Consider the following 25,948-nt stretch of genomic DNA (forward strand, 5'->3'; position numbering starts at 1 on the left):
CCATCCTCATGACCTGTCCTACCTGCCTATCTTCCTTCCCACCTATCCACTCCACCCTCCTCTCTGACCTATTACCTTCATCCCCACCCCCATCCACCTATTGTACTCTTTGCAACCTTCTCCCCAGCCCCACCCCTCTCCTATATATTTCTCCAGCCCTGAGGCTCCCTCCCTTCATTCCTGATGAAGGGCATTTGCCCGAAATGTCAATTTTCCTGCTCCTCAGAAGCTGCCTGACCTGCTGTGCTTTTCCAGCGCCACTCTAATCTATACTCTGATTTCCAGCATCTGCAGTCTTCCCTTTTGCCTAATCCCTTTTGCACCAGCATGTCAGCCTAAACATTTGTGCTCAAGTCTCTGGAACACATCTTCAAGCAAACAGTCTTCTGACTCAGAGGTAAAAGTGATTGGTACCCCTGAACCCACAGCTGACAGCAAAAGTCTTTTATCTAAACTGATGTAAAGTATTTCAGACATTGGAAATCTGAATTGAAAATGTCAAAAATACTCAGTGGGTTAGGCAGTAAGATGGAGAGAGAAATAGGGCTAATGTTTCACATCAGTGATGAAAACTCACAAACCTGAAGTGTTAACCATTTCTCTTTGATTATGGGATTTCTCAACACACTTGCCATTTATGGCCAATCCTAAATTGCCCATGAGAATGTGTTCATGAACTGTCTTAGTGAACCATCTTAGTGAACCATCGCAGTCTATATGGTAAAGATGCTCCTGCAAAGCAATGAGTTAGGGAATTCCAGAATATATACCCAATAGTCACAAACAGGAAATATATCACATTTTTCCAAACAAACCATAATCCCAACAGGAACACAGAAAAGAAAAAAGTCGGCGATGGGGAACAATTTGAGCATGGCTGATCCTTCATTCACTTACCATATTCCTGCTTTCTCCCCATTTTCCTTGATGCCTTTAAAATCTAAATATCTATCTCTTGTGCACTAAATGGAACATGTTTAAAATGAGAAACCCAGACTGACGTTTCAGTGCAGTATTGAGGGGGTGCTGCACTGTGTCGGCCTCAGCTCCTCGTACACATGAATGTAAGACACCCCATGTCACTGTTTTGGGAAAAAAACAGTGTGTTCTCCTTGGTGTCTCACCAATATTTATTCCTCAATCAAAAATGTTTATGTGGCTGTTGACATATTGCGGTTTGTATGAGTTTACTGTGTGCAAATTGGTTGCTGCAATTTCTGCATGATGTCAGTCTTTGAAAATAAGGCCATTTTAAGGAGCAACAAGAACAGCTCCAAAGTTAAAGGTCACACAACACCAAGTTATAGTCCAACAAGTTTATTTGAAATCACAAGCTTTCAGAGCATAGCCCCTTTTTCAAGTTACCTGATTAAGGGGCTACACTGAAAAGCTTGTGATTTCACATAAACCTGTGAGTCTATAACCTGGTGTTGTGGGACCTCTAACTTTGTCCACTCCAGTCCAACACCGACACCTCCACATCATAGTTCCAAAGTTGATTGAGAGCAGATGATGCTCAATCGACTTTTTATTGAAGCGTTGAACTCTCCCCTTCCAACTTCATTTTGATTTAGCTTCCTCCCTCTCTCCCCTTTGATCCCCTAAACAGGCACTGCATGTAAATTAATCAATTGGAAAACATGAATGATTCACTGGTGGTAGGTTAACACATAGGAAAATACACAAGTGATGGGAAAGAAAAAGTTGAGTTGTACATGGGTAGGGATGTACAGCACGGAAACAGACCCTTCAGTCCAACTTGTCCATGCCGACCAGAGATCCCAACCCAATCTGTCCCACCTGCCAGCACCCAGCCCATATCCCTCAAAACCCTTCCTATTCATATACCAATCTAGGTGCCTTTTAAATGTTGTAATTGTACCCGCCTCCACCGCTTCCTCTGGCAGCTCATTCCATACATGTACCACCCTCTGTGTGAAAACGTTGCCCCTTAGGTCTCTTTTGTATCTTTCCCCTCTCATCCTAAACCTATGCCTTCTAGTTCTGGACTTCCTGACCCCAGGCAACCTTCTGGATCTAAAAGAAAGAAAAAGAGTTGAATTCTTCATTTTCTATATTGGACATTGCCTGTAATTTGATATTGGAAACAGGCAATTTATTGATGGTGAATAATAGAGAAAAAGTGCCACAGATGATTTGGTGGTGGATTCCTCCCGATTGGGGGCTTGACTTCTGGACAGGGAATGGTTCCAGTGGGGAAAAGATGAGAACTGATATTTGCACTAAGCTTTGCATTTACAATCAAATCTATTGGTCTGTTAAACACATGCAACACTAAATACACTTCATATTTACTCTGACTTGAGAAACCCCTTATTCATGGCAACCTCCCTAGAATCTGTGGTTCCAGGTTGGACGTGCCAAGTCATCTGAGCACACACAAATCATAATGCCCAGCAGACATCAGACTCACTTCAAGAGACTGACAATGGCAAAAATATTAATGAGAGAGAAGATATATTCCCTGGTGGCAGAATCCAGGGAACAAATGGATATCATCTTAAAATAAGAACATGGCCATTCAGGAATAAATTAATTCTTGGGATGGAGAGATTGTGCTGTGAGGAAAGATTAAATTGATTTAATTTATTCTCTCGAGTTTGGAAGGGTGAGAATTGATCTTCATTCAGGATTCTGTTGTACACAAAGTTAAATCTGCACCACTGCTCACCACATTGTACTTACATTGAAGGTGAGTCTGCACCTCACCATATGGTAGGTTCTTCATCACCATCTTCTTTTATGAATAAGGACATGCTTGGTCAAATTTGGTTGAGGAGAAACATTTTCAACTAGAAGAGGCTCTTGCATTGAACAAGAATGAGATTAGAGCACATTAATTAGAGCACACCAGTTACATTGTTATGAGGAGTACCTGGATGCTAATTTTATCGCTTAATTGCTCCGAGATCTTAAGCTGTTCTTCCCACAAGACCACTTGGTATTGTTGTAATGGGTGTGCTTATGGCATCTCTCTGAATTAGTCCTTTTATCACACACATATACAACTGGCTTGACAAGGTAATTGCGTTATATTTCCCCTGACTATGGGGTCTAGAATTAGGGGTCACAGTCTCAGAATAAGGGACATGTAATTTCGGACTGAGAGGAGGAGAAATTCTTTACTTAGAAATGAATCTTTGAAATGAGTTGCCACAAGAGTTGTGGAGGATCAGCCATTGAGTATGTTTAAGGCAAGATAGGTGGATTTTTGGAGAAGAATGATGTCAGTGAATATTGTGCAGGAAAACGTTGTTGAAGCTGATCAACAATGAATGTATTGAATGGGGTAGTGGACTTAAGCAGTTAAGTGGCCTACTCTTATTTCTTATATTTCTACAAGAAGTGAAACAGAGTAGACCAGACAGCCCATCAGCCTTTTCATGCAAAGTTAATTAAAATCTACAACACCTCCACCCTCTAGGATGTGAATGATAAAGATCAAATGGAATGCTCAAAGGTGAAATGATTTTGTTTTATTTGGTAAAGTTATTGAGGTACATGGGTTAAATGGAAAGCAAGGATCAGTTATGCGTGACTTGAGCAGCCAAACAGCCTTGGAGGGGCTGATTGGCCTCCCCATTGCTTGTACGCCCACTTCCTGGATTCAGTTAAACATCGCACAACACCAGGTTATGGTCCAACAGGTTTATTTGGAAGCACTAGCTTTCGGAGTGCTGCTCCATCATCAACCTGGTGTTGAGTGATGTTTTAAATTTGTAGACCCCAGACCAACACGGGCACCTCCAATCCTTGGCTTTACTTCTTGTCAAATGCTCGCCTTCTCCAGCTGCCATTGGGTAATGCTCCGACTGTCAATCACGCTCTGGCTTCGAGGATTGGTCGGTTTCACTATCAATTAACGCATGATTGCCCCGCCCAGCCTTTGTTGACAGACGGGGCCCGGCCCAACGTGCAGTTTCAATTCCCCACTCAATTGTATCCATTCGCTGTTACAAAGATACGCTTCGATGGCACTCCTGACTAAATACTCAGCGACAGCAGTAAGTACTAGCTTTAATACAAGAGCATTTAAAACCTCTTCACTTTATTTTAATTCAACGCGAATCGAAAGGAATTTTGTTTTGGAGGGCTGACTGGGGTGGAACTAATCCATGTCAGTTACCTTGCTGACTGGCCCCGCTTTCCTCTCAGATGGGCAAATGGAGATTTCAGATCCTGAGGCGGTGTTTCCAGTGATTTATTCTTTAATCTTACGGCTGCAGCAAGCAATGTTATTCGAATAGATTTGTGGGTTTATTTAGGAGGCTGGGGAGGGAATGTGCAGCAGTTTAACACGGTGTTCTTCTTTGTTTATTTTTAAATCGTTCGAAGTTTCTTACCCCGGATACAGCTGCCGTCTGGTACTGTCTTTTGATAATGCCAGTCTCGTCCATATAATTTAATATCGACATGGTCATGGTCACTGGGGGGAAAGTGAAGTTATTGCTGTTTCGGAAGAGCAAGGATTACGGTAACCGAAAAAAGACATATATATTGTGATTAAACATTTCCATTTTTGCAAAACGGCCATGGAAGCGTCCAAATAGGCGTGTTTGAGAAATATACAAATGGGGAGTGGGGGGAAAGAGTGCCGTTCCGCAGAGGGCTCGTTATCATATTGCTTGACTGACGATTTACATGTCTCTGACCGGTTGGTTAGGAGGCGAAATAGTTACTGGAATTTTGCTCATTATCATTATGCTGTGAACTCCACTGGGTACTGAGTGTATCTTCTACACACAAGACCCTGAGGGGACTTGACAGGTTGGATGATGAAAAGATGTTACCCCCCTCGTGGGAGAGACCAGAACCAAGGGGGATACAGTTTAAAAAGAGGTCTCCCATTTAAAATGAAGATGAGATCTTCTAACCCCCTCGTTTGTCTGTGAAATTTTCTTCCCCATAAAGCAGTAGAAGCAATATTATTGAATTTATTCAAGGTAGAGTTAGATTTTTGATAGGGATAAACAGGACGGTAAAGTTGAGACCACAACCGGACATGCCAGTGGTCGAGCAAGCTAGAGGGGCTGAATAGCCTTCGCCTGATTTAATTTTACATGTTTATGCTTATGAATCGTTGAGGACCAGAATGGGCTCGACTGCAGTGCCAGGCATGGTTGAATAGCGTGCTGACAATCAGATTTTCGTCTCCCGTGTGAAGAGTGAGAAACCAGGTTGTGGTAGTGGAAAGGTTGTCACAAACTGAAAACCTACTCCAGTGAGTCAATATCTTCAGGAGAGGAGAAAAGCAGACACTCACCGAAATACTGTGGCTACATCAAAATAAAAATACTTTCAGAACTCCCTGAAATTGGTTTCATTTTGACGCCCAATCCTTGGGGATCTTAGTTCATCTCTAATGTAGCTGAGTAGAGATTGACTTTCTGTAAGTTAATTTATTATCTTTCAATTAGGAAGATTAGTGAGTTCCAGGGGATCAGTTAATTTTCTGTAATACGTCTTTTGTTTAAAGAAAGCATCTGTTTGTAGAGAGCTCTTCGCGGTCCGAATATTGTTTAGTGGTTGAGTCAATAATAGACTGACGTTCCAGAGAATAGAATCATTACAGCACAGGAGCCCATTTGATCTTTGCTGACTCCCGCTAATGTGCAATTTACTAGATTGCTCCCTCCCCATATCCATTCACATTTTCCTCCTCAGGTATTTAGACAAATCTACAGAGAGAGAAAGGCCACTCTGCCCACTGTATGCGCCAGAGGAAAACTTAATCCCGTTTTCCAGCATTTGGAATGTATCCCCGGAAGTTGTGGGAATTCAAGTGTATATGCTGGACCTTTTTAAGAGTTACGCGTTCCTGACTCCTGAAGGCAGCGAGTTCCAGACCCCTGCCACTTCTGTATGAAAACGCTTTTCTTGTTCTCCCCCTAATCCTACCAATCATTTTAAACCTATGCCCTGTGATACTACAGTCAGAGCCGACTGTCCTGCTTGCTGATAATATGATGATTGCTGAGCTTTCCTGATGGCCCAGCTATAAGCTGTCACCACGTAGCAGAAACAGAGAGAACGTTCATTTCAATACTGTCTGCATGGTTGTGAGGTGCAAAAATAGCAGCTGCCTTTTTCTACATCGTACATCAAAGTAGTTCGGTCTATGTGAAGTATTTTGAAATGATTCCTAAAGATACAGAAAGCTGCAGGAATGCAAGAAGATCTCTGTTTCGAGCAATCTCAGTACCGTCTACTCTTATCAGAAACTGTGGTTTCCGACTGTGATGCTGATATCTGTAACTAAAGTATTCCAGCTGTCTGCTGAAGATATTGGTGCAGTAGAGAAGAAGCTGTGAGCCGGTTTGCCTTGAGATTCTACATTGCAGCTGGATTATAAACAGTTACTGATAATGTTCAGGGACACGATGAGATCCCACCTATAAAGTGAATGTATTGCTTTTGCTCTTTGACAATGTTTTTCCTTTGGCTAACGTTGTTCCTTCTCCTTCTGGTGGACTGCATTCTTGTTGGCTCTGTAAGCACTTTCTGGCCTCTGACACTACATTTAGATTGTCACACTTCGTTTTATTTGGAATCCAGGACAGTGAGTGTGGGATCATTATCTAGTCATATTGGCATGTGCAGAAACAACTTATACAGTGCTGTTGATGTAAAAAGACATCACAAGTGCTTCACAGGACAATTATAAAACAAAAGCAACACTATAAAACATAACCGTATAAAGTAAGGGAAGGGGGTGATGTGGTTAGAAAAAATGGCATTAGTAATCCATAACACCATGTCAATATTTTGGGGCCATGAGTTTCCCATCATAACAGAGAGTGAAATTTGAATTCAGTAAATTCTGAAGAAAGATATGGTTTAAGGGGCACCACTGGCATTTGTCATAAAGACCTGTCTGGTTTGCTATTGTCCTTTTTATGAATGGAAATTTGCCATCGTAACCTGGTCAGGTGTTCATGTGGCTCTTTTGACTATTAATTGCCCTCTGGGCAATAAATTCTGACTCACATCCTTTGAATGAATATTCAGAAAAAACTTAGGTAATCTTAAGGCAGTATTAGGTCACATGCTAAAAGCTTGGTTAAATTCTTAAGGACAGCCTTAAAGAAGGAAGGTAAAGAGATGGAGAAGCAAAAGAAGGGAATTCTGGAGCTTGAGGACCAGGCAACTGAAGTTACAGCCACCTATAATGGAGTGATTTTAAAATCTGGAATATACAAGAGGCCAGAATTAGTTGAGTGCAGATATCACAGAACCTTGTGAGGCTGGAAGAGATGGGGAGGGGAGAGGACGGGTTGAAAAGTTCAGGAGTGTGCAATTTAAAAGCAAGGTCAAAGAGTATGGTACTGAAAAAGCACAGCTGGTCAGGCAGCATCCAAGGAGCAGGAAAGTTGTTTCGGGCAGAAGCCCTTCATAAAAGCAAGGCCAAGGCTATTCTGGCATTGTCTGATGTCTGCATATGTACACATTCCTGCAAATTTCCTACATACGGGGGAGAACCCTGCCTGACTTTTGATTTCTTAGTAAATTGAGAATCATCGAAGCTAAGTAGTGGCATGTTAACCATTGTTGAATTGGGTTGACTTAGTACATTCACAGACTGTAGCTGGTATTTTGGCTCAGGATTACACCAGATGATGTTTAAATCTGGAGCATTTTAACTAATCCATCACTTACATTTAATAAATCAAGTGCAGTAAGCTTCTTGAAATCATACAGTTTCGAAAAGGCCTTTTGGTTCATCTGGGTTTTTTTTTATTTCAAAAATATTCTTTAAAAAACTTTGTATATGTACATATTCACAAACACAATTCATTTCTGTAAAGTAGCATGTCAAGGAAACAAACATTGGAGTTTGACTCTATCCAAAAACCAAAGACGTCTCTTCGAGTTACAATACTATAGTTACATAGGTTAATGTCACAGCTATGCTTAGCCCAATTTTCAGCATTAGGACCTTGGCCTGAATGTTATATTTCAAATGCTCATCCAAGTACTTTTTAAAGGTTGTGACACTTTGAGTGTAGATCATTCCATTGATTTTAGCTGAAATTTGCACTTTGTTCCTGATGGTAATCTTGGGTGAATAAGAGGTTAAGCTTATTGTAACCAATACTGCTGCGTTTGAAGTATGACAAAGGGCCCACATCAGTGTCTTAAGCCCTTAATTGGATTGCAGTTCACTTTGCAAATTAAATCTAATCTTTCTGTAGATACTGTTTTCACTCTCGAGAGGGACCACCTTGACTGTTTACAGGTTTAATGAAAGAAGGTCCCGATTTTACCCTTCAATTCCTGGCAAGTCCATGGAAATTTTGAAATCTGGAGCTTGCTAGTTTTGTTAGTTCGCAACCTGATCACTGCTGCAATACTGGCCTAAAACGTGAGCACATTTTGAGGGCGTGCAGAGGTAGTTGCATTTTGTGATCAGGATCATTTTTAACAAAAATCACCATGAACAACTAACATAGCCAACCACAAATGTAGCAAAGAAATTCTTGGTGAGAAAATGAACAAGTGCTGTGAAAGGAAATGGTCAAGCACAAAGTTACATATCTGGACTTTATGGGATTTTGAAGTTGGGGAGAACAAGGAGTGGTGACTAGAAGTTGAGATACTACTGATTGTGTATCGGGAAAAAAGTCCATATTGTCACTGTACGTTCTTTTGCCATTCAGCTGGGTCAGAACTGATCTGTATCCTAACTCAATCTATGGCCTCAGTTCCAGATCCCATGGTGCACTTGTCTTACAAAAACCTACCAATCTGTTATGACATTTTCAATCTAACTAACCTGAATAGCTATTTAAGGAGGGAGTCCCAGAATTTCACTACCTTTTGTGAGAAGATGGGTTTCCTACATCACTCAAAACAACCAAATTCCAAATATAACATGATGTCCTCCTGTATTGGAAATCCCCCACCAGAGGAAATAGTCTACATCTATGCGACCACTTTATTTTTCTCCAAAAATCGCATTAAATGTCTCAATTAACGGAGTAGGGAAATGGAAACCATGAAAACATTAAAGAAAGGAGGAGTAGGCCACTTGCCCATTGACCCTGTTCCACCACCGAGCTAGATGGTGGCTGAATTTCCACCTCAATGTCACTTTCCTTCATTTCTCCCTGATATCCCTTGATGTCTGTCTTGAATGTAATGAGAGAATTAGGTTCTCCAGTCACTTTGGGGCAGAGAATTCTGAAGATTTAATCGCCTCTAAATGAAAAAATTTCTATTCATCTCAATCCTAAATGGCCGACCATTTTCTTTTCTTGGGTTATAGGCATCACTTTATAGACAAAAATTTATTGCCCATCTCTAATTGCTTTCATGTGGTGGTGAGGTTCTCCCTTCAACTAGATGTAGTCCTGGCAGTTTCAGTACACCCACAGTGCTGTAAAAAGGGACTTCCAGGATTTTGACTTAACAAATATGTAGGAATGGTGATTTAGTTCCAAGTTGGGATGGTATATGACTTGGAGCTGAACTTCCAGGTGGTGGTACTCAGGTGCATCTGCTACTCTATCCTAAATAGTACAGGCTGCAGGTTTGGAAGGGTCTGTTGAAGATTCCACTGGTGATTTTGCTGAAACTGTGTCCCCAGTTCTAGAATCTTTTTCCAAGGTAAAAATCCTGCTTGGCTCAATGGGGTTGATGCATTGTAAGAGTATTGTCTGTTTCAATAAGATTACCGCTCAGTCTTCTAAACTCTAGACCATACAGGCCCTGTCTCCTCAAACTCTCCTCATTGGACACTCCTGTCATGCCTGGAATCTTTAAGGCAAGTGCAGTTGGGCAGAAATTGCCAACAGGGAGGAGCAGGTTATGAATCCCCATCACAAAAATATGAGATGGGTGGAAGCAGGTCATGGTGGGATTTCAGTAATGTCAAAGTGTTCTTGGATGACAGAAAGTGATGAGTTGACCTACTGGTGTTTGCAACATCAGAGAGGCTTTGATGAATTGGACCAGATCCTGAAAGGGTGTGAAAAGAATGTTTTCTTCTTGCAGGTGAGTCCAGAGCTAGCGACTTCTGATTTAAGGGTCCTAATAAATTATGAATCACCTTTTTAGGACAGGAAGGAACTTCTTCTTATGGAGGCTAGTGGCACTTTGGAACTGTCTCTCAAAAGGCATCAGAGATCGGGATCATTGAACATTTTTACAGTGGAGGTAGACAAGGGAAGGTAGACAAAAATTTAGAAGTAAAAAATAAAAAACAGATGAGCCACCATCTTATTGATTGGAACATGCTTGAGGGACTGAATGGCGTACCTCAGCTCCTAATTCATCTGCATATTTATAAATTTATTCTCTCCGGTGAGTGAATAAAATGGATTAAAAATCATTGTCAACGTTTTATAGGGAAACAAAGGAAATATATTTTCACTGTTTCTTGGGAACTGGAACCCGAATTATAAAGGTGATTGACAATGATTTCAGAAATAATTTTAAAACCGAGTTGGATAACGAACTTAATTATGAACAAATGTGAGGATCAGCACAGGCAGAATGGTATGGATGGCCTATTTCTGTCTGTACATTTCCTTAATATCACTCTAATGTGAACAGTTTGCTTAATTTAAAAAGCAAATGAGACCTCTGTGCCTGAAATTAAAGACAAGCCACCTGCTACAAGTTGGCAAAACTATCCTGGGAGATGACAGAAGCAGTGTCTCATTACATATCCCTTGGCCAAGTCCATTGGGCCTAAGTTGCTCAACTTAATCCTTTTGTAAAGTGCAAGTCATTGTATAACAGTCAGATTTTTGTGCCATTGCTTCTTCTCCCTACCCAACCTCTGAAGATATTAACTTTTGCTCGGGGGACAGAAAGGTAGGACACTTTGGATCCTGTATTAGTGCACAGACGAATGTGAGATTAAGTTGAGAGCTGAGCAGGATAAAAACGCGCTGGACTTTGAGTGCTGGTACCTGAAACAAGCTGCTTTTGTAGTGGACAATATTTTCCCAGGATGGGGCAACCAGCCAATCAGGACACTTATGTCACATATCAAAGTTAATTCTTATCCACTTGAGTAATAGGAGCTCAGAAGTATCATTGCTATTAGTTGCCAGAAGTTGTGATGTAAGGATTACAAAGTATAGATTAGACTTTATTTCCTCAGGTCATGTCATCCTTCGTATGATTTTCACCAATCCAGCTTTGAGAAGTAACTCAATGTTGACTGGAAATCACAATTCCTTTATTCAGCAAGACAAAGAGTTAATTTTGACACGACAAATAATTGGTATTATTGGCCGGGGAATTTATTCTGTTAGTGCAGTCAATTTCTCTTATGGTGAACCTGTGTACACTTTTAAACTGGTGGGGCAAACCTGAACTGATGTCAAGAATTGAAGTTCTACTTCAATGTTTTATGGGATTATAAAGCAATACACAAGTTGGTTTCGCAGGACCTTATACACAAAATCTTCATTTTAAAAAAATTGTCATGAGTTCTTGGCCTTTCTTCTGACATCTAACTTGGGAATATGCAGGTGTCAAGTCCAAAAAGCTATATCTCATTACCATCACCCTGAAGGTAAATGTAAACAACCACCTAAAAGCAATCAGAAGTAGGAATCCTGGATGATTGTGTGTGTGCCAGTCTGTCTTTCATACAGTCAAGTTCAATGGTCCCACTCCCAAGTATAGTCCCAGGTGAAATGAGTTGATCCAGTGAATGAATATGCATCTTGTGCTCTGTATGCTGTTTAATTTTGGCCTGTTGTTTATCCCCAATTTTGATTGCCCCAGCATGCTTAGAGCTGGTAAACTCCTAAGCACTGAAATTTTATAATTTTCTCCCTTAACATCTAAGATCCCTCTTTTAAGACACTCTGAAAACATATGTTTTTGAACAGTCAGCGGCCCTAATTTCATTTTGTGTGGCTCAGTATCCAAATTAGTTTGATTTTGCTCCAGTGAACTGTCTTAAACATTCTCAGCTGTAGTACAGGATGTAGCTGAGTCACGGGGGAGAGGAGTTTGAAATACTAGATAGGGACATTTCCCTGCAGCAAGTATCTCACATTACTTGACTATCAAGGCTACATTGGAATAGGTACAGATGGTACATTTCCTGTGCAGTACCATGGTAATGTTATATAAAAAAAAAGAGCTTGCAAAGACAAAGAAGCTTTGTTCCAGTCCTTAATGAAATACGTTATTTCCAATGAGTGCTGGAACCTGCTAAGACATTCCACTAATGTTAAAAGCATCTCTATCCTCGTGCCACTTCTTTCAATGATTGCATTCAGCGCTGGTGCAATGCTATGGAATTCTGAATTTGGGAATATTTTATTCCTAGATTATTATATTAAAATACAGCCTTCATCCTTGCAAGGCATCAGTAAATGTACAAAGTTAAAAATCACACAACACCAGGTTATAGTCCAACGGGTTTATTTGGAAGCACTAGCTTTCGGAGCACTGCTCCTTCATCAAATGGTTGTGGAGTATAAGGTCATAAGACACAGAATTTATAGCAAAACTTTTGCCCAACACCAGCATCCCCAAATCATCAATGAATGGTCAGACCGTATGTGTTGTAAAAACACTGACGTAAGCTGAAGCTCTCGGTGTGTCTAATGCTTGGTTGCTACATAGGAGGGTTGACAAAATATTCAAATATTTAAATAATATTTTGAAACAACAGATTCAAAATTTCTCATGTTCTGAGTGTTTTTGTTTCCTAAAGGGTTTTTTATTCAAATATCTAAGGCCAAGAAGAGTTTAAAAATTTGAAAGGATTGGACAGGGTAGAAACAGGCTGTTTGCAGTAGTTGAGATGTCAAGAACAAGAGCTAAAATTAAATGTTAAAAGATTTGTAAGAGAAACCTAGTGAAAATGTTTTACAAATAAAATTCCTGAGTGTGTGGACTTCACTGAAGCATGTTAACACTGAAGACTGGATGGGGAATTAAGGAATATCAGAAGGTTGGTAAAGATGATTGGAGCAATTTGTTTGTATGAATGGTAAATGCTGACAATAAATTTAAATTGACCAAATGACTGGTTTCCATGTTTTGATTTCTATGAATCATACTGAAAACTAAACCTTTCATGAATTGTGCACTTCAAGGTGAGGGATGTTAGGAGGGATGAAGTCTTCCTTTCCCTGCTTTTGCCTAAAGTGATCTGCCATCTAAATGAAGACTTTAGGCTCTCCACATCCACGTTATATAATTTACCTACTGAAGAAACCTAGGAGAAAGTGAGGACTGTAGATGCTGGAGATCAGAGTCGAGAGTGTGTTGCTGGAAAAGCACAGCAGGTCAGTCAGCATCTGAGGAGCAGGAAAACCAATGTTTCGGGCATAAGCCCTTCATCAGGGATCTGAAGAAACCTGTCATGAGATATAAAACCAACACATAGAAGGGAAGCCCCTGAATTCACTATTAAATGACAATATCTACAAAAAAGATCCAGGATTATCTTTCTCATGGCATGCTGGACTTTCAGTTTTCTAGATTTGCTGGGTACTTCTGTTATGACCCAAAAAAAACAAGCACTGAAATCCAGGATAACATAGCACAAACCAACACTGATAACAAGCAAGCAACTGGATGAATAGATTCCAGATGCACCATGTGAAAATCTAGCACAGTAGTGTGAGAGAATAAACTCAATCTCTAGAATGAACTGTGTCTCCAAGCCAAGTTAACATCCCTCTGACTTTCTCAGTTATGTTGTCCTCATCTCTACAAGTTTCCAAATTTCCCAACTCTTTCTGGCACCTGTACCTTCCTTAAGTAACAAGTTTGCCTCAGAAATTGTCTGTTCAAGTCCAGCTCCAGAAATCAAGCAAGTGGCCTAGGCTGACCCCACTGCAGAAGTGAAAAAGTTCGAATGTCTGTCAGATAATATGATTACCCTGGCTTTTCTGGGGACGTTAGAAGATTCCAAAGCCCAGGTTGGAGAAGAGCAAGGAGTTGAACCAATGTTGTTTCCTTAACTGACATAATTGTTCATTTATCACATTGCTGCTTGTGAAATCTTGCCTTCTCTTTTAAAGCATAATAGCTATCATGCTTGCCTATCTAATGCTATTTGAATGCACTTCATTGTAGGTGAATTATTGAGATGTTTGAGTTATATAGTAATAAAAAACAGAATTCATGGTTTTATCAGGTGTCCAATCATTGACAATTTGTAGTTTTCTAACTGCCCAAATTGAGCAAGATTGTTACCCAGCGATCCAGTGTCTGGTTGCATTTTGAAATATCTGTTTCTTAGTCTGCATAGGTCTCATTTGTACTTAACCTATGAGTGATGGATTATTTGTTTCTGGAGGTGACGAGTTTTGCTGGGTTATGTTGGTAACATTTGTTTTCCAACAAGAAGTGGATGGAGGAAAGGTAACAATGAGTAAGAGGAGGGTGACTGTAGGGTGACAGCAGCCTGCAGTAGAATTGTGTCAACGAGCTCGACTCTTGGGCAAGTAAGTATACATGGAAGGGGCAGCACTTTTTATTTTTTAGAAACATTGCTTAGGACAGGATTTGTTGATTTTCTCAACCCTATTGAGCATATTCATTGCCACAGAAGGCTGTGGAGGCCAGGTCATTCTGTATATATAAGATAGAGATAGATAGATTCTTGATTGTCACGGGGATCAAGGATTACAGGGAGAATGGGGTTGAGAAACTTATCAGCCATGATTGAATAGCGGAGCAGACCCGATGGGCTGAATGGCCTAATTTCTGCTCCTAAGTCTTGTGGTCCTTTATCTGAAAAACACCTAAAATAAAAACGAGGAGCCACAAGAATATTTAGTCATTCTAAAATCAAATACTTGGTAAACTGTCAAGTGTATCTGGTAGAGTGTATAATTTATGCACATAATTTCAGTAATTTATTATCAAATGGAAAAGAAATTCAAAAACAGACCTAACAATGAATTGTTTTTGACTTTTCTAACTGTATAATTGTCATTTAATGCTTAAAGCAAATTAACTTAAATAAGAAGTGCTGAAAATTCTAGCAAAGCTGGAAGCATCTGCGGAGATTGAAATAAAATGTCACTTTAATTCTGATTAAAAATGTTTGGTTTTTTTCTCTGTCCCCAGATGCTGCCTGATCAGTATTTCCAGCAATTTCCATTCTTATATCCGATATTCAGCATTCCCAGTATTTTGCTTTCATTTTAAATATTAACTTTGATCTAAATATTTCAAATTACTTTTTATAGCTTGTGATAAAAACTTGGCATTTGGTAGCACATTTTGAATAATGTATTACTAGTTAAATTAACAACAGTAATGGTCACAACCATAAAATTTATTCCACAAACCTAAGGCATTATCAATAATTATAGTGACTATATAACTCTCAGATTTACTTAGCACACATCATGTTTATCATCAATCAGTGAAAACGTGAAGTGCAGCATAATGATTAGCCTGTAATCCCCACAATAAAAAAAATCACAATTCTTGATGACTTAATTTATCTTTAAGGCTTTGTTTCATGTTAATGCAATTGAACTGGAAAAGGTCAGGAGCAGGCACATAAAGATCTGTGTGTGGCTCCAGAACGGCAGACTCTTGAAAGGTTGGGAAGTACATTACAGTTGCTTTCTTAGTTTTAGGCTAGATTTCTTATTATGAGCACAGGCCCATGTTGAGAAAAACAAGGTAGCCTAGTGCCTATTTCAAGCATGTTCTAATGATATTTCAAGAGATTGAGCAAAAAACACTGACCAAAATTAGGTTTCACTATCCTATACCAGTTTCTAGCCTCCCCACTCACTGTTAACTTGGAGCCAAGTTATAGTCACTTTTAGCGAGTTTTAAGAAGAATTGTAACTCAGGTTGAGGTTTTGGATGTAGGTTTGCTCGCTGAACTGAAAGGTTCATTTCCAGATGTTTCATTACCTTACTAGGTTACATCTTCACTGGACCTCATGGGAAGCAATGCTGAAAGTTCCTGCTTTCTATTTATATGTTTGGGTTGGTGATGTCATTTCCTGTGGCGAAGCCACTTCCGGTTCCTTTTCTCAGGGGGTGGTAGATGGGGTCTAACTCGATGTGTTTGTTGATAGAGTTCTGGTTGGAATGCTATGCTTCTAGGAATTCTCGTGCATGTCTTTATTTGGCTTGTACTAGGATGGATATATTGTCCCAGTCAAAGTGGTATGCTTCCTCATCCATATGTGAGGATGCTAGTCAGAGAGGCTCATGTATTTTTGTGGTTAGGTGTTCATGTATCCTGGTGGCTAGTTTTCTGCCTGTTTGTCCAATGTATTGTTTGTTACAGTCCTTGCACGGTATTTTGTAAATGATGTTAGTTTTGCTCATTTATAGTCACACTCTTATCTGTATCTGGGGAATTTTACCACAAAAGTGCAATAATTCTGATGAGGCAGAAGTTGGTGCAATTATGATATTACTATTGCTTCTGTGCTACAAGCTACAGTGAGGGAAGAAATCCTACTAGTTTTCATTTTACTGACGACCATTCAGTGACAGCGAGTGCAACTAACGGACAAGCAACTCCAATTACTTGACTGCACTGTTGCTATATTCTGACAGGTCAATTTGGTGGTAATGCTATCTTCCAGATACAGGGTGCATCTAATTGTTTTGAAGAACCTGCTCTTTATTGCCGACCCTCCATATCTGTTGGTTCTGAAACGGCACCTGCAAGTCCCAGAGACTCGTCTGCTCCAGATATTGTGTCTGCAATCTGTCAAAGCTTACTCGTGCATTATAGATGTTGGTGTAAATTATTCACTCCAAATGTTTCCTTGATGCAATGTAATTCAGTTCAGAAAAAGCATTGCACAAGAATTGGACTGTGCTTTAACAGAGCTGGGAAGCTCCCATGCCCCTTCACAGGCCATATCTCTCTGAAGCACATGGTGCTATAATTGAGATTATCAAACTTTAAAAGACCGGGGCTTAAAAAGATAACACTACTCTCACAGCTCTGTGCTATACTTGGAGGTGCATTTATCTTCAATTAGCAGAACTGGAAATAATATCAGCAACACAAACTGCATTCTCATTTCTTGGGAGAAAAATTAAGAGGCAATTCCAATGCCTGATGATTTTATTTCTAGTGTAAAATATCTCAATGTGGAAATGCAGAAACAAGTGAAAAAAGGCTGAAAGCATGGTATCTGCACAACTTGATCTTGGATACTTGGCCGAATTTACATTAGAACTGTCAGTACTTAGGCTGGTGAGAGCTGAATGGTCATTTGGCCAAGTTGGAGTAGACAGGTTGCGGTTTGTGGACCAATATCAAGGTAAAAGCTGGTCAATAATTTGGTAAACTAATATTGAAACTGCTGCTGAAATGACCTATGTTGGTTATACGGTGAACAAGCTACAATTAACATTGCCATTCAAACACAAATACAGCACATTGCAGTAGTGTTCTGACTTGCCCTTCTACTTGATGTCAATTTTCTGAAATGTTGGCCTAGGACCAAATATTTAATATCTTTGACTGGATTTAATCTCCTACTAATAGTCATGGGGGAAGGTAGGTGGGAAATTGTCAGATTCATTGTGAGCTCATCCATAAAATGCTCATCAATCTATTAGGTGTGATGTTGGGAAAATTGCAATTTTAACTTAGGAAATACTTCCCGTGTTATTCTGAAATGCGGAGATCCAATCAACTGATCAGCCAACTACCATTTCCCATGCCCACAGTTTCATTATTGTGGTATTTTTGAAAGTATGGTCACGTAGTAGATGGCAGAATGATAGTGTCAGAGAGTCATAGTCATAGAGATGTACAGTATGGAAACTGACCCTTTGGTCCAACCCGTCCATGCCGACCAGCTATCCCAACCCAATCTAGTCCCACCTGCCAGCACCTGGCCCATATCCTTCCAAACTCTTTCTATTCATGTACCCATCCCAGGTGCCTTTTAAATGTTGCAATTGTACCAGTCTCCACCACTTCCTCTGGCAGCTCATTCCATACACAAACCATCCGTGTGAAAACGTTGCCTCTTAGGTCTCTTTTATGTCTTTCCCCTCTCACCCTAAACCTATGCCCTCTTTCTGTTCCCCAGAGAGGTGTGGCAGGGTTTTTGCACATTTTTGTTTAAGGCAGAGGTAGGTAAATTCTTGACTAATGAAGGGTCAATGGTTGATGGAATTAGGCAAGAATGTCAAGTTGAGGCCACAACCATAATGTTACTGGTTACCCTAAATGGCCTACTGGCCTATAGGTGGAATAAAGACGTTTGACATCAGAGAACCAACTTTAGTCAATCACAGATGATCTTGTGTTGCATTTCCAGACTCAAAAGCTTTCAAATACTAGCCTATTAAGGAAAAGAGAAATTTTTACTTCATTGTTAACTCAAATTCAGATCACAAACTTAACATCTAAAATACACTGGTGCAGAATATCACAACTGACCTTAGTGACCCATAGGATAAAATTACCAGATTTTCATTACTTTGCAATGACATTGAATGACATCTTTTGGAAATGGTGGGTATAGATGATCAATGTCGTCAACATTAGGTTTGGCTCTTCTCAAATTTAGGGGCGAGAACAAACATTAATGCAAAGAATGTCAACAACAGGTAATGTGGCAACATAGGTGAGCAAACCTACTCCATTCAGACATGATGCAGCAACTTTGATCAATTGACATGGACTAATCATACAAACCTCCATTGACATCTCTTTCAAGTATTGTCCGCATTTTGAGAAAATTCCTCTTTAAGGAAAACAAACAGAAATTTAGGCAACCGCAGTACCTCATGAAGCTTAAATGTTTTCAGTTAATTCCCACAACTAATTTATTCCGTTTAACCGTGAAATGCTGCAGGCTTCTTTTATGTTTGTCTTTTACTGTTGTCATTACTTGGTGGAATATATTTTCTTCAGTTTGTGCTTCAGGTTTCTCCATATCTAACCTGTCCAGACCACTCATAATCTTGAAACCTTCTATCAAATTTCCTCTCAGCCTTCTCCTTTCCAAAAAAAATAATCCTAACTTCTCCAGTCTATCTTTATATCTGAAATTTCTCATCCTTGGAGCCATTCTCCTAAACCCATTCTCTGCTCCACTAAGACGAGGTGATGGCCTAGTAGTATTAATGCTAGAGTATTAATCCAGAGACCCAGATAATGATCTGAGGACCCAAGTTCAAATCCCACTGCAGCAAGTGGTGGAATTTGAATTCAATAAAAATCTCCAATAAAGAGTATAATAATGACCATGTCATTACTTTGCAATGACATTGAATGACATCTTTTGGAAATGGTGGGTATAGATGATCAATGTCGTCAACATTAGGTTTGGCTCTTCTCAAATTTAGGGGCGAGAACAAACATTAATGCAAAGAATGTCAACAACAGGTAATGTGGCAACATAGGTGAGCAAACCTACTCCATTCAGACATGATGCAGCAACTTTGATCAATTGACATGGACTAATCATACAAACCTCCATTGACATCTCTTTCAAGTATTGTCCGCATTTTGAGAAAATTCCTCTTTAAGGAAAACAAACAGAAATTTAGGCAACCTCATGAAGCTTAAATATTTTCAGTTAATTCCCACAACTAATTTATTCCGTTTAACCGTGAAATGCTGCAGGCTTCTTTTATGTTTTACTGTTGTCATTACTTGGTGGAATATATTTTCTTCAGTTCTCGTCACCCTTCCTGTGACATTTAATTCTGGACTTGAATTCTGGCACTCTACAGTTCAGACAGAACTATGCGGGTGAAGTTCTAGAAGTTGTCTAGCTTGCTTTGGGAAGAAGTTCTTTGGATATGATTATACACTAAAAAATGGAGCAGAAACTATTTTAGTGTCAGATAAAGTGTGAATCACAATAAAAAATCCTTTGTCTTTCACTAAAAAATTTTAATAGAGTTGGATGTCTGCCAACTGTTGAAACTTTATTGCTGGAACAGCACAGCAGGTCAGGCAGCATCCAGGGAACAGGAGATTCGACGTTTCGGGCACAGGCCCTTCTTCAGGAATCAGGATTCCTGAAGAAGGGCCTGTGCCCGAAACGTCGAATCTCCTGTTCCCTGGATGCTGCCTGACCTACTGTGCTGTTCCAGCAATAAAGTTTCAACTTTGATCTCCAGCATCTGCAGACCTCCTCGAAGATGTCTGCCAACTATCAGTGAATTGTCGGAATTTTATATTGAATATCCAACGTTAAGTAGAGCAGCCACACTTGCAAGATTCCTGGGAATGAAACACAAGTTTCCTCCTCCTAATTACTTCCCAATGGGAAAGGATGAAATCTGTCTTCATCAGGTAAATGTTCAGGTGGAAAACCTTACGTGCTCACCATATGCCCCACATGAAATCAGCATATACATATGATAGACAACACTGAATACATAGGAAATTCAGTTTGGCTGGGTTGACAACTTGCCTCTGGGACAGAAGTTGGGGATCTCAGGCTATGTATAAGCTGAGAACCCAAAATGAAACTAAGATGGTTGGAGATGTCATCTCATTGAGGAGACTATCAATCTCACCCTCTCAACAGCACAGTCACTTCCATGCATATTGCCCAACTGATGTGCTGCATCAAGTCACTGAGTCTGTCACAAGCTCCTCCCAAACAACATGAGGATATTATTCTGATACTATTTCGTGGCTCCTTCATTGTGACTGGGTCAAAATCCAAAAACCATCAAACTAGTAGTTTGATGCTCGCCGTCATTATCTCAGGCAACAAGGAATGGGCTATAAATACAAGTTTTGCATCACCTGAACAAATTATTTTAAAAATAACATGTGGACCTTTGTTTTTTAAAAACAATGAAAAATAACTTCTGGGTATCGTAGATGGCATCCTTTGACACAAACCAAAAAGCAAAGGCCTGTTCATATTTCTGCTGCTGATGCAAAATTGTGTTTCTGCTTAAACAGTAATCATTACATTTGTGATTCATTGTGGAAAGCTTTCAAAAGTGCCTCACCCAAAGTGAGATTTCTATAATTGACAAAAGTATTTCTTTTTAAACTGAGTTCCAGTTAGGGAAACTGATGTCAGGCTTTACTGAAACTGTAAATACACCAAATTGCAATCATTCCGTGGCCTCTTCCACAAGATTGCTGCCAAACATTGGGATTGTTATTGGACTAGCCACCAATTCAAAAGAAGCATTGTATTGTGTATTCCATTGAGCACGGATGTGTCTTTAGAAGAGACAGCCTTTGCCCAAATATTATGTTGACCAGAATTTTTTTTCAAAAAATAAGCAAGCTGATATCAGGCTGTACTGAATTGAGGCTTGTGTGCATAAGGTATCATCCCTCTTAAAACTCTTAAGTACTTTTGATCATATGTTTTATACAATATTGTTAGAATATATTGAAGTAAATTTAATATTGTATTTGCATTCAATTCCTATTGTACTGTTAATTCATAAAATTATTGACTGCATTAAATTTAGTGAACTTTTGAACACATTTCAACTTGACATGAATCCACTAAATATTTCTAAATTCCAGAGCTTTGACTTTGGATTGCCCGTCATTTCTGTATACTCCGTGGAAAAGTCAGGATATCCTGTAGGCATTTTCACATTCTGATAATGAGGAAAGAATCCCCTTTTAGGGTAAGGATGCTTGCAGGTCAGTGTTGTGATTATATGGGTGGGTCTAAGTTAAAGATGTGGCCAATTAGAAGTTAGAAAATGCTGGAAATACAACAAAATGAAAGATAACAGGCAGTTTAAGGTTTCAGATGGGAACTTTCAAAGACTTTCAAGGTGTTCTCATTTTTTTCTGATGCTCATTAGTCTGTATTTTGTTCTTTTTCTCTCAAATCACGATGTTTGTGTGCTGACACAACTGAACTATGGTCCTACAGGTATTATCATGACCATTATTTGGGGTAATAGAGTCAAGATATGAGAGTAGACTTTTCAATTATGAACTGCACAATGCTGTAGTCGGTTTTGCCTGTATCTGATGTCCATAAAAATGTCTATTAGTAACGCAAGCCTGACATCGCCAGGCACCTGGTTTGATTCCACCCTCAGGCAACTGTCATTGGAGTTTGCACAAGCTTCCCTGTCTGTGAATTTCCTCCCACAGCCCAAAGAAATGCAGACTGGGTGGCATTAGCCGAAGGAAATGCAAGATTCAAGGGACAGGGTAGAGGGACAGATGCTATTTACAGGAACCAGTGCGGACTTGATGGGCCAAACTGCCTACTTTCACTCCATACAGATTCTATGACATTGTCCAGTTCAAATGAATGGATTTGATAATCATGGAAGTAAACTTAAACATTAGCAAGCACCTTCATGGGGGAAACTAAAGACAAAGAATCTGTCCAGTCAGTTTTGACTCATTCAGTTGTTCTGCATAAAGTTGGGTCTTTGTGATGATGTCTGCGAACAAGCAGCCATATGAAAGAATGTTCAAGATCTGGTATTACTGTAGTAGGAAGCATTCCAAACAAAATAAATACTGGTCATTGAAAACATAGAGCTGTTTTTGAGAAAATTATAGGCCTGATCCTAAAAGCAGCACTGTTCCGAGATGGTTTGTTTACATTTCTGCCACTTAAACTGTCCTCTGCATTTTTACCACAGCCTACAAACATCAAGTGATTTTGAATGTGCTAAGCAAATAGAATCACAGTCCTGAAACATGGTTTATGGAATTTTTATGGAATGTGGCATCACTGACAAGTTCAGCATTCTTTGCTTATCTCTAATTATCCTTCAACTGAGAGATTTTGTCAAAGGGCAGTTAAGTCAATTACATTCCCGAGTCTGGAATCCCATTTAGACCAGACAAGGATACCAGCTTTGCTTCCTTAAAATGATATTTGAAAACCAGATGTTTTCTCTCATCTGTCTTTCCTCCATTTCTCTCTTCTTCACCCCCACCCATCCACTCACCTGCTCCCCTGGGCACAATTTTTCACTTAGTTCAGACTACAGTCTCCTTCACCTCCCAAGCTGATTCCTTTCCATCCAATCTGGCTTCCAGTCCCACTTCTCAGACCCTATTGCCCCCCCCCACCTCCAACCATCTGACAACACCCATTTTCTCCAGTCGCCACCCACCCATTTACCTGGTCCCCTATTTTGTACCACTTACCATTTGACAACAACCGTCTGTGATGCTGGATTTTTGAATTTCAGAATACCAGATACTGCTTTGAAAAGGTAGCTAGGTTTGCCTTCCCTTAAGAGTTCCTCACTAAAAGAAAACTCTCAGCAGTGCAGCATAAAACCGCATTTCTGACGGAACCCTGATTGGAATGACCTGGTAGAAATATGGACCCCTCTCCCTTGGTTCAAAAAGGGATGCCATGGGAATCTGCGCGAGACTACCAATCCGGGAACGTGACTCTTTGGAATTTGGACAGTAACAAATTGCTGGAGAAACTCAGTCAGTCTGGCTGGATCTGTACCAAGAATGCAGAATTAACGTTTTGGGTCCAGTGACCCTTCTTCAGAACTGAACTGGATATTGTCTATTTCCCTGCACAAGGAAGCTGCCACGACGTGCTTGAGTTCCTCCAGTGTGTTTAAATTTTCGGATCTCGCTGTACATTTATTCTGAGGGCACTCTGACTTTAGATACAAGTTTAAAAATAAGACGAGGGGCAAATGTTTTACACAAGAGGATGGTTCGGGTGCTGAATGAACTTCCTGAGGAAGTGATGGATGTGGGTACAGTTACAATGTTTAAAAGACATTTGGATAAGTTCATGAATAGGAAAGGTTTGGAGGGATGTGGAGCAGGCAGGTGGGACTAGTTTAGTTTGGGATTGCTCGGACTGAAGGATATGTTTCTGTGCTGCATGAATGTGTTTTCTCCTCCTTTGTGTTTTGCAGAGTTACCCTGCAGCAGGAGTTCGGGAAGAAGCGACCATGAGCGAGCAGGAGAGCCCGGGCAGTGATAACGCCTCCCTGTTCCACAAGGTCTCCCACCCGGAGAGCGTCCTGGCCCAACTGGACAGCCTGCGGAGGCAGCGCCTTTTCACCGACGTGACCCTGCGGGCGGGCCGCCGCTCCTTCCTGTGCCACCGGGCGGTGCTGGCCGCCTGCAGCCGCTACTTCGCGGCCATGTTCGGCGGCGGCCTGCGGGAGAGCGGCGAGCCGGAGGTGGACCTGCGGGCCAGCGTGCACCCCGAGGCGCTGGAGCCGCTGCTCGACTACGCGTACACGGCGCGGCTGGCCCTCAGCGAGGCCAACGCCGAGCGGCTGCTGCAGGCCGGCGACATGCTGCAGTTCCCCGACGTCCGCGACGCCGCCGCCGCCTTCCTGGAGCGCCGGCTGCGGCCCTCCAACTGCCTGCGCCTGCTGCTGCTCTCCGACGCGCACCAGTGCCGCCGCCTGCGACAGCGGGCCCGGGCCGCCTGCCTCGCCCACTTCCAGCGCCTGGCCGACGGCGACGAGCTCTGCCGGCTGCCCGAGGCCACCCTGGCCGAGCTGCTGGCCAGCGACGAGCTGGAGGCCGAGGACGAGCGGGCCGTCCACTCGGCCGTCGTGCGCTGGGCCCGGCACCGGCCGCCCGGCGGAAGCCCGCGGCGCCTGTCCGGCCCGCTGCGGCACGTCCGCCTCGCCCTGCTGCCCGCCGCTTACCTCGAGGCCTGGGCGAAGGCCGAGCGCCTCCTCGACGACGACCCGGTCGGCCGCGCGCTGGTGGACGAGGCGCGCCGCTTCCAGCGCGAGGGGGGGGCGGCGGCGGCGGGCACGCTGACGTGCGCGCGGCCCAGGCGCGCCGGGCACACGCTGCTGATCCTGGGCGGCCCCACTTTCCTGTGCGACCAGGTGTACGAACTGGAGCGGGGCCGAGCCGAGGGAGACCCCGAGTTGCAAGGCCGGGGCTCGGAATCCCGGCACCGGTTGGAGGAGGGCCGAGGACTACGGGAGGGGAGAGGCCGCATCGTCGCCAAGGCGCGCCTGCCCAGCCCCCGCAAGGAATTCAGCGCCTGCGCACTGGGGCGCCGCGTCTACCTGAGCGGGGGGCGGGGACCCGAGAATGGGGTCTCGCGAGACGTCTGGGTCTATGACGCAGCGGCCGGCGATTGGTCCAAAGTGGCGCCAATGTTAGTTGCTCGCTTCGGGCATGGTTCGGCCGAGCTGAGGGGAGGCGTCTTCGTGCTCGGAGGCCACGGTTCTGCCTGGGCCCCGGGCTCAGCCCCTCTCACTCAGGTGGAGCGTTACGAGCCGTCCGCCAACACCTGGAACTCGGTGGCCCCTCTCCCTGACGGCGTCAGTAACGCGGCGGTGGTGAGCGCCCAGTTCCGCCTCTACGTCTTCGGCGGTGGCGCCTCGAGCCTCCCGGCGGCCGAGCGCCGCTCCCGGGTGCAGCGTTATGAGCCGCTGGAGGACCGCTGGGCGGTGCCGGCCGTCTGTCCGCAGCCCTGGCGCTACACGGCCGCCGCCGCCCTGGGCAGCCAGATCTTCATCATGGGCGGCGACACGGAGTTCACGGCGGCCTCGGCCTACCGCTTCGACTGTGACACCAACCAGTGGACTCGGGTGGGCGACATGACGGCCAAGCGCATGAGCTGCCACGCCGTGGCGTCTGGCAACAAGCTGTACGTGGTGGGCGGCTACTTTGGCACCCAGCGCTGCAAGACCCTGGACTGCTATGACCCGACCTCGGACACCTGGAGCAGCATCACCACCGTGCCCTACTCGCTCATTCCCACTGCCTTTGTCAGTACCTGGAAGCAGTTCCCTGACTGATGCTCATCACGTCCCATCTTCATCCCGGAGTGGAAGGAAAAGCTCGGTGAGTGTCACACAGGAGAAAGACTTGCATCTCTTGCTGCCCAGATGTGGGGCTCGTGGCCAAAACCTTTCATTTTTGTGCTCATCAGGACACAATGCAAGAATGCCAAATTTCAAACGGTCACAACCATACTACATGAGAAAAGGGTGATGTTTCATGTGAAACTTGGTTCCAATTGATATGTTCTTAGGGAAGACCAGAAAATTGAGTGTGTTGACC

The 25,948-nt window shown here is 42.3% G+C and overlaps 1 protein-coding gene and 1 long non-coding RNA gene across 3 annotated transcripts in view; one reads left to right on the forward strand and one right to left on the reverse strand.

Annotated features, from left to right (window-relative positions):
- The first annotated feature begins 3,776 nt into the window (after positions 1-3,776).
- LOC122540915 (kelch-like protein 25) overlaps positions 3,777-25,948 on the forward strand; it is a 30,893-nt gene continuing 8,721 nt past the window's right edge. Inside the window, exons 1-2 of one of the 2 annotated variants that reach the window (XM_043677204.1) lie at positions 3,777-4,025; positions 23,821-25,729. In XM_043677204.1, coding sequence (XP_043533139.1) covers positions 3,993-4,025; positions 23,821-25,683 — 1,896 coding nt within the window. In that variant the 5' untranslated portion in view covers positions 3,777-3,992 and the 3' untranslated portion in view covers positions 25,684-25,729. Of the gene's footprint in view, positions 4,026-23,690; positions 23,732-23,820; positions 25,730-25,948 lie in introns of those variants that run through there. The other variant, XM_043677205.1, reaches the window with a different exon arrangement.
- On the reverse strand, positions 18,537-19,952 carry LOC122540916. The gene is made up of 2 exons (XR_006309458.1): positions 19,515-19,952; positions 18,537-18,741 (listed from the first exon to the last, which is right to left on the reverse strand). It is a non-coding gene; the product is annotated as an uncharacterized LOC122540916 (long non-coding RNA).

Source organism: Chiloscyllium plagiosum, chromosome 36 (genome assembly GCF_004010195.1).
Source record: "Chiloscyllium plagiosum isolate BGI_BamShark_2017 chromosome 36, ASM401019v2, whole genome shotgun sequence".
Classification (NCBI taxonomy): Eukaryota; Metazoa; Chordata; class Chondrichthyes; order Orectolobiformes; family Hemiscylliidae; genus Chiloscyllium; species Chiloscyllium plagiosum.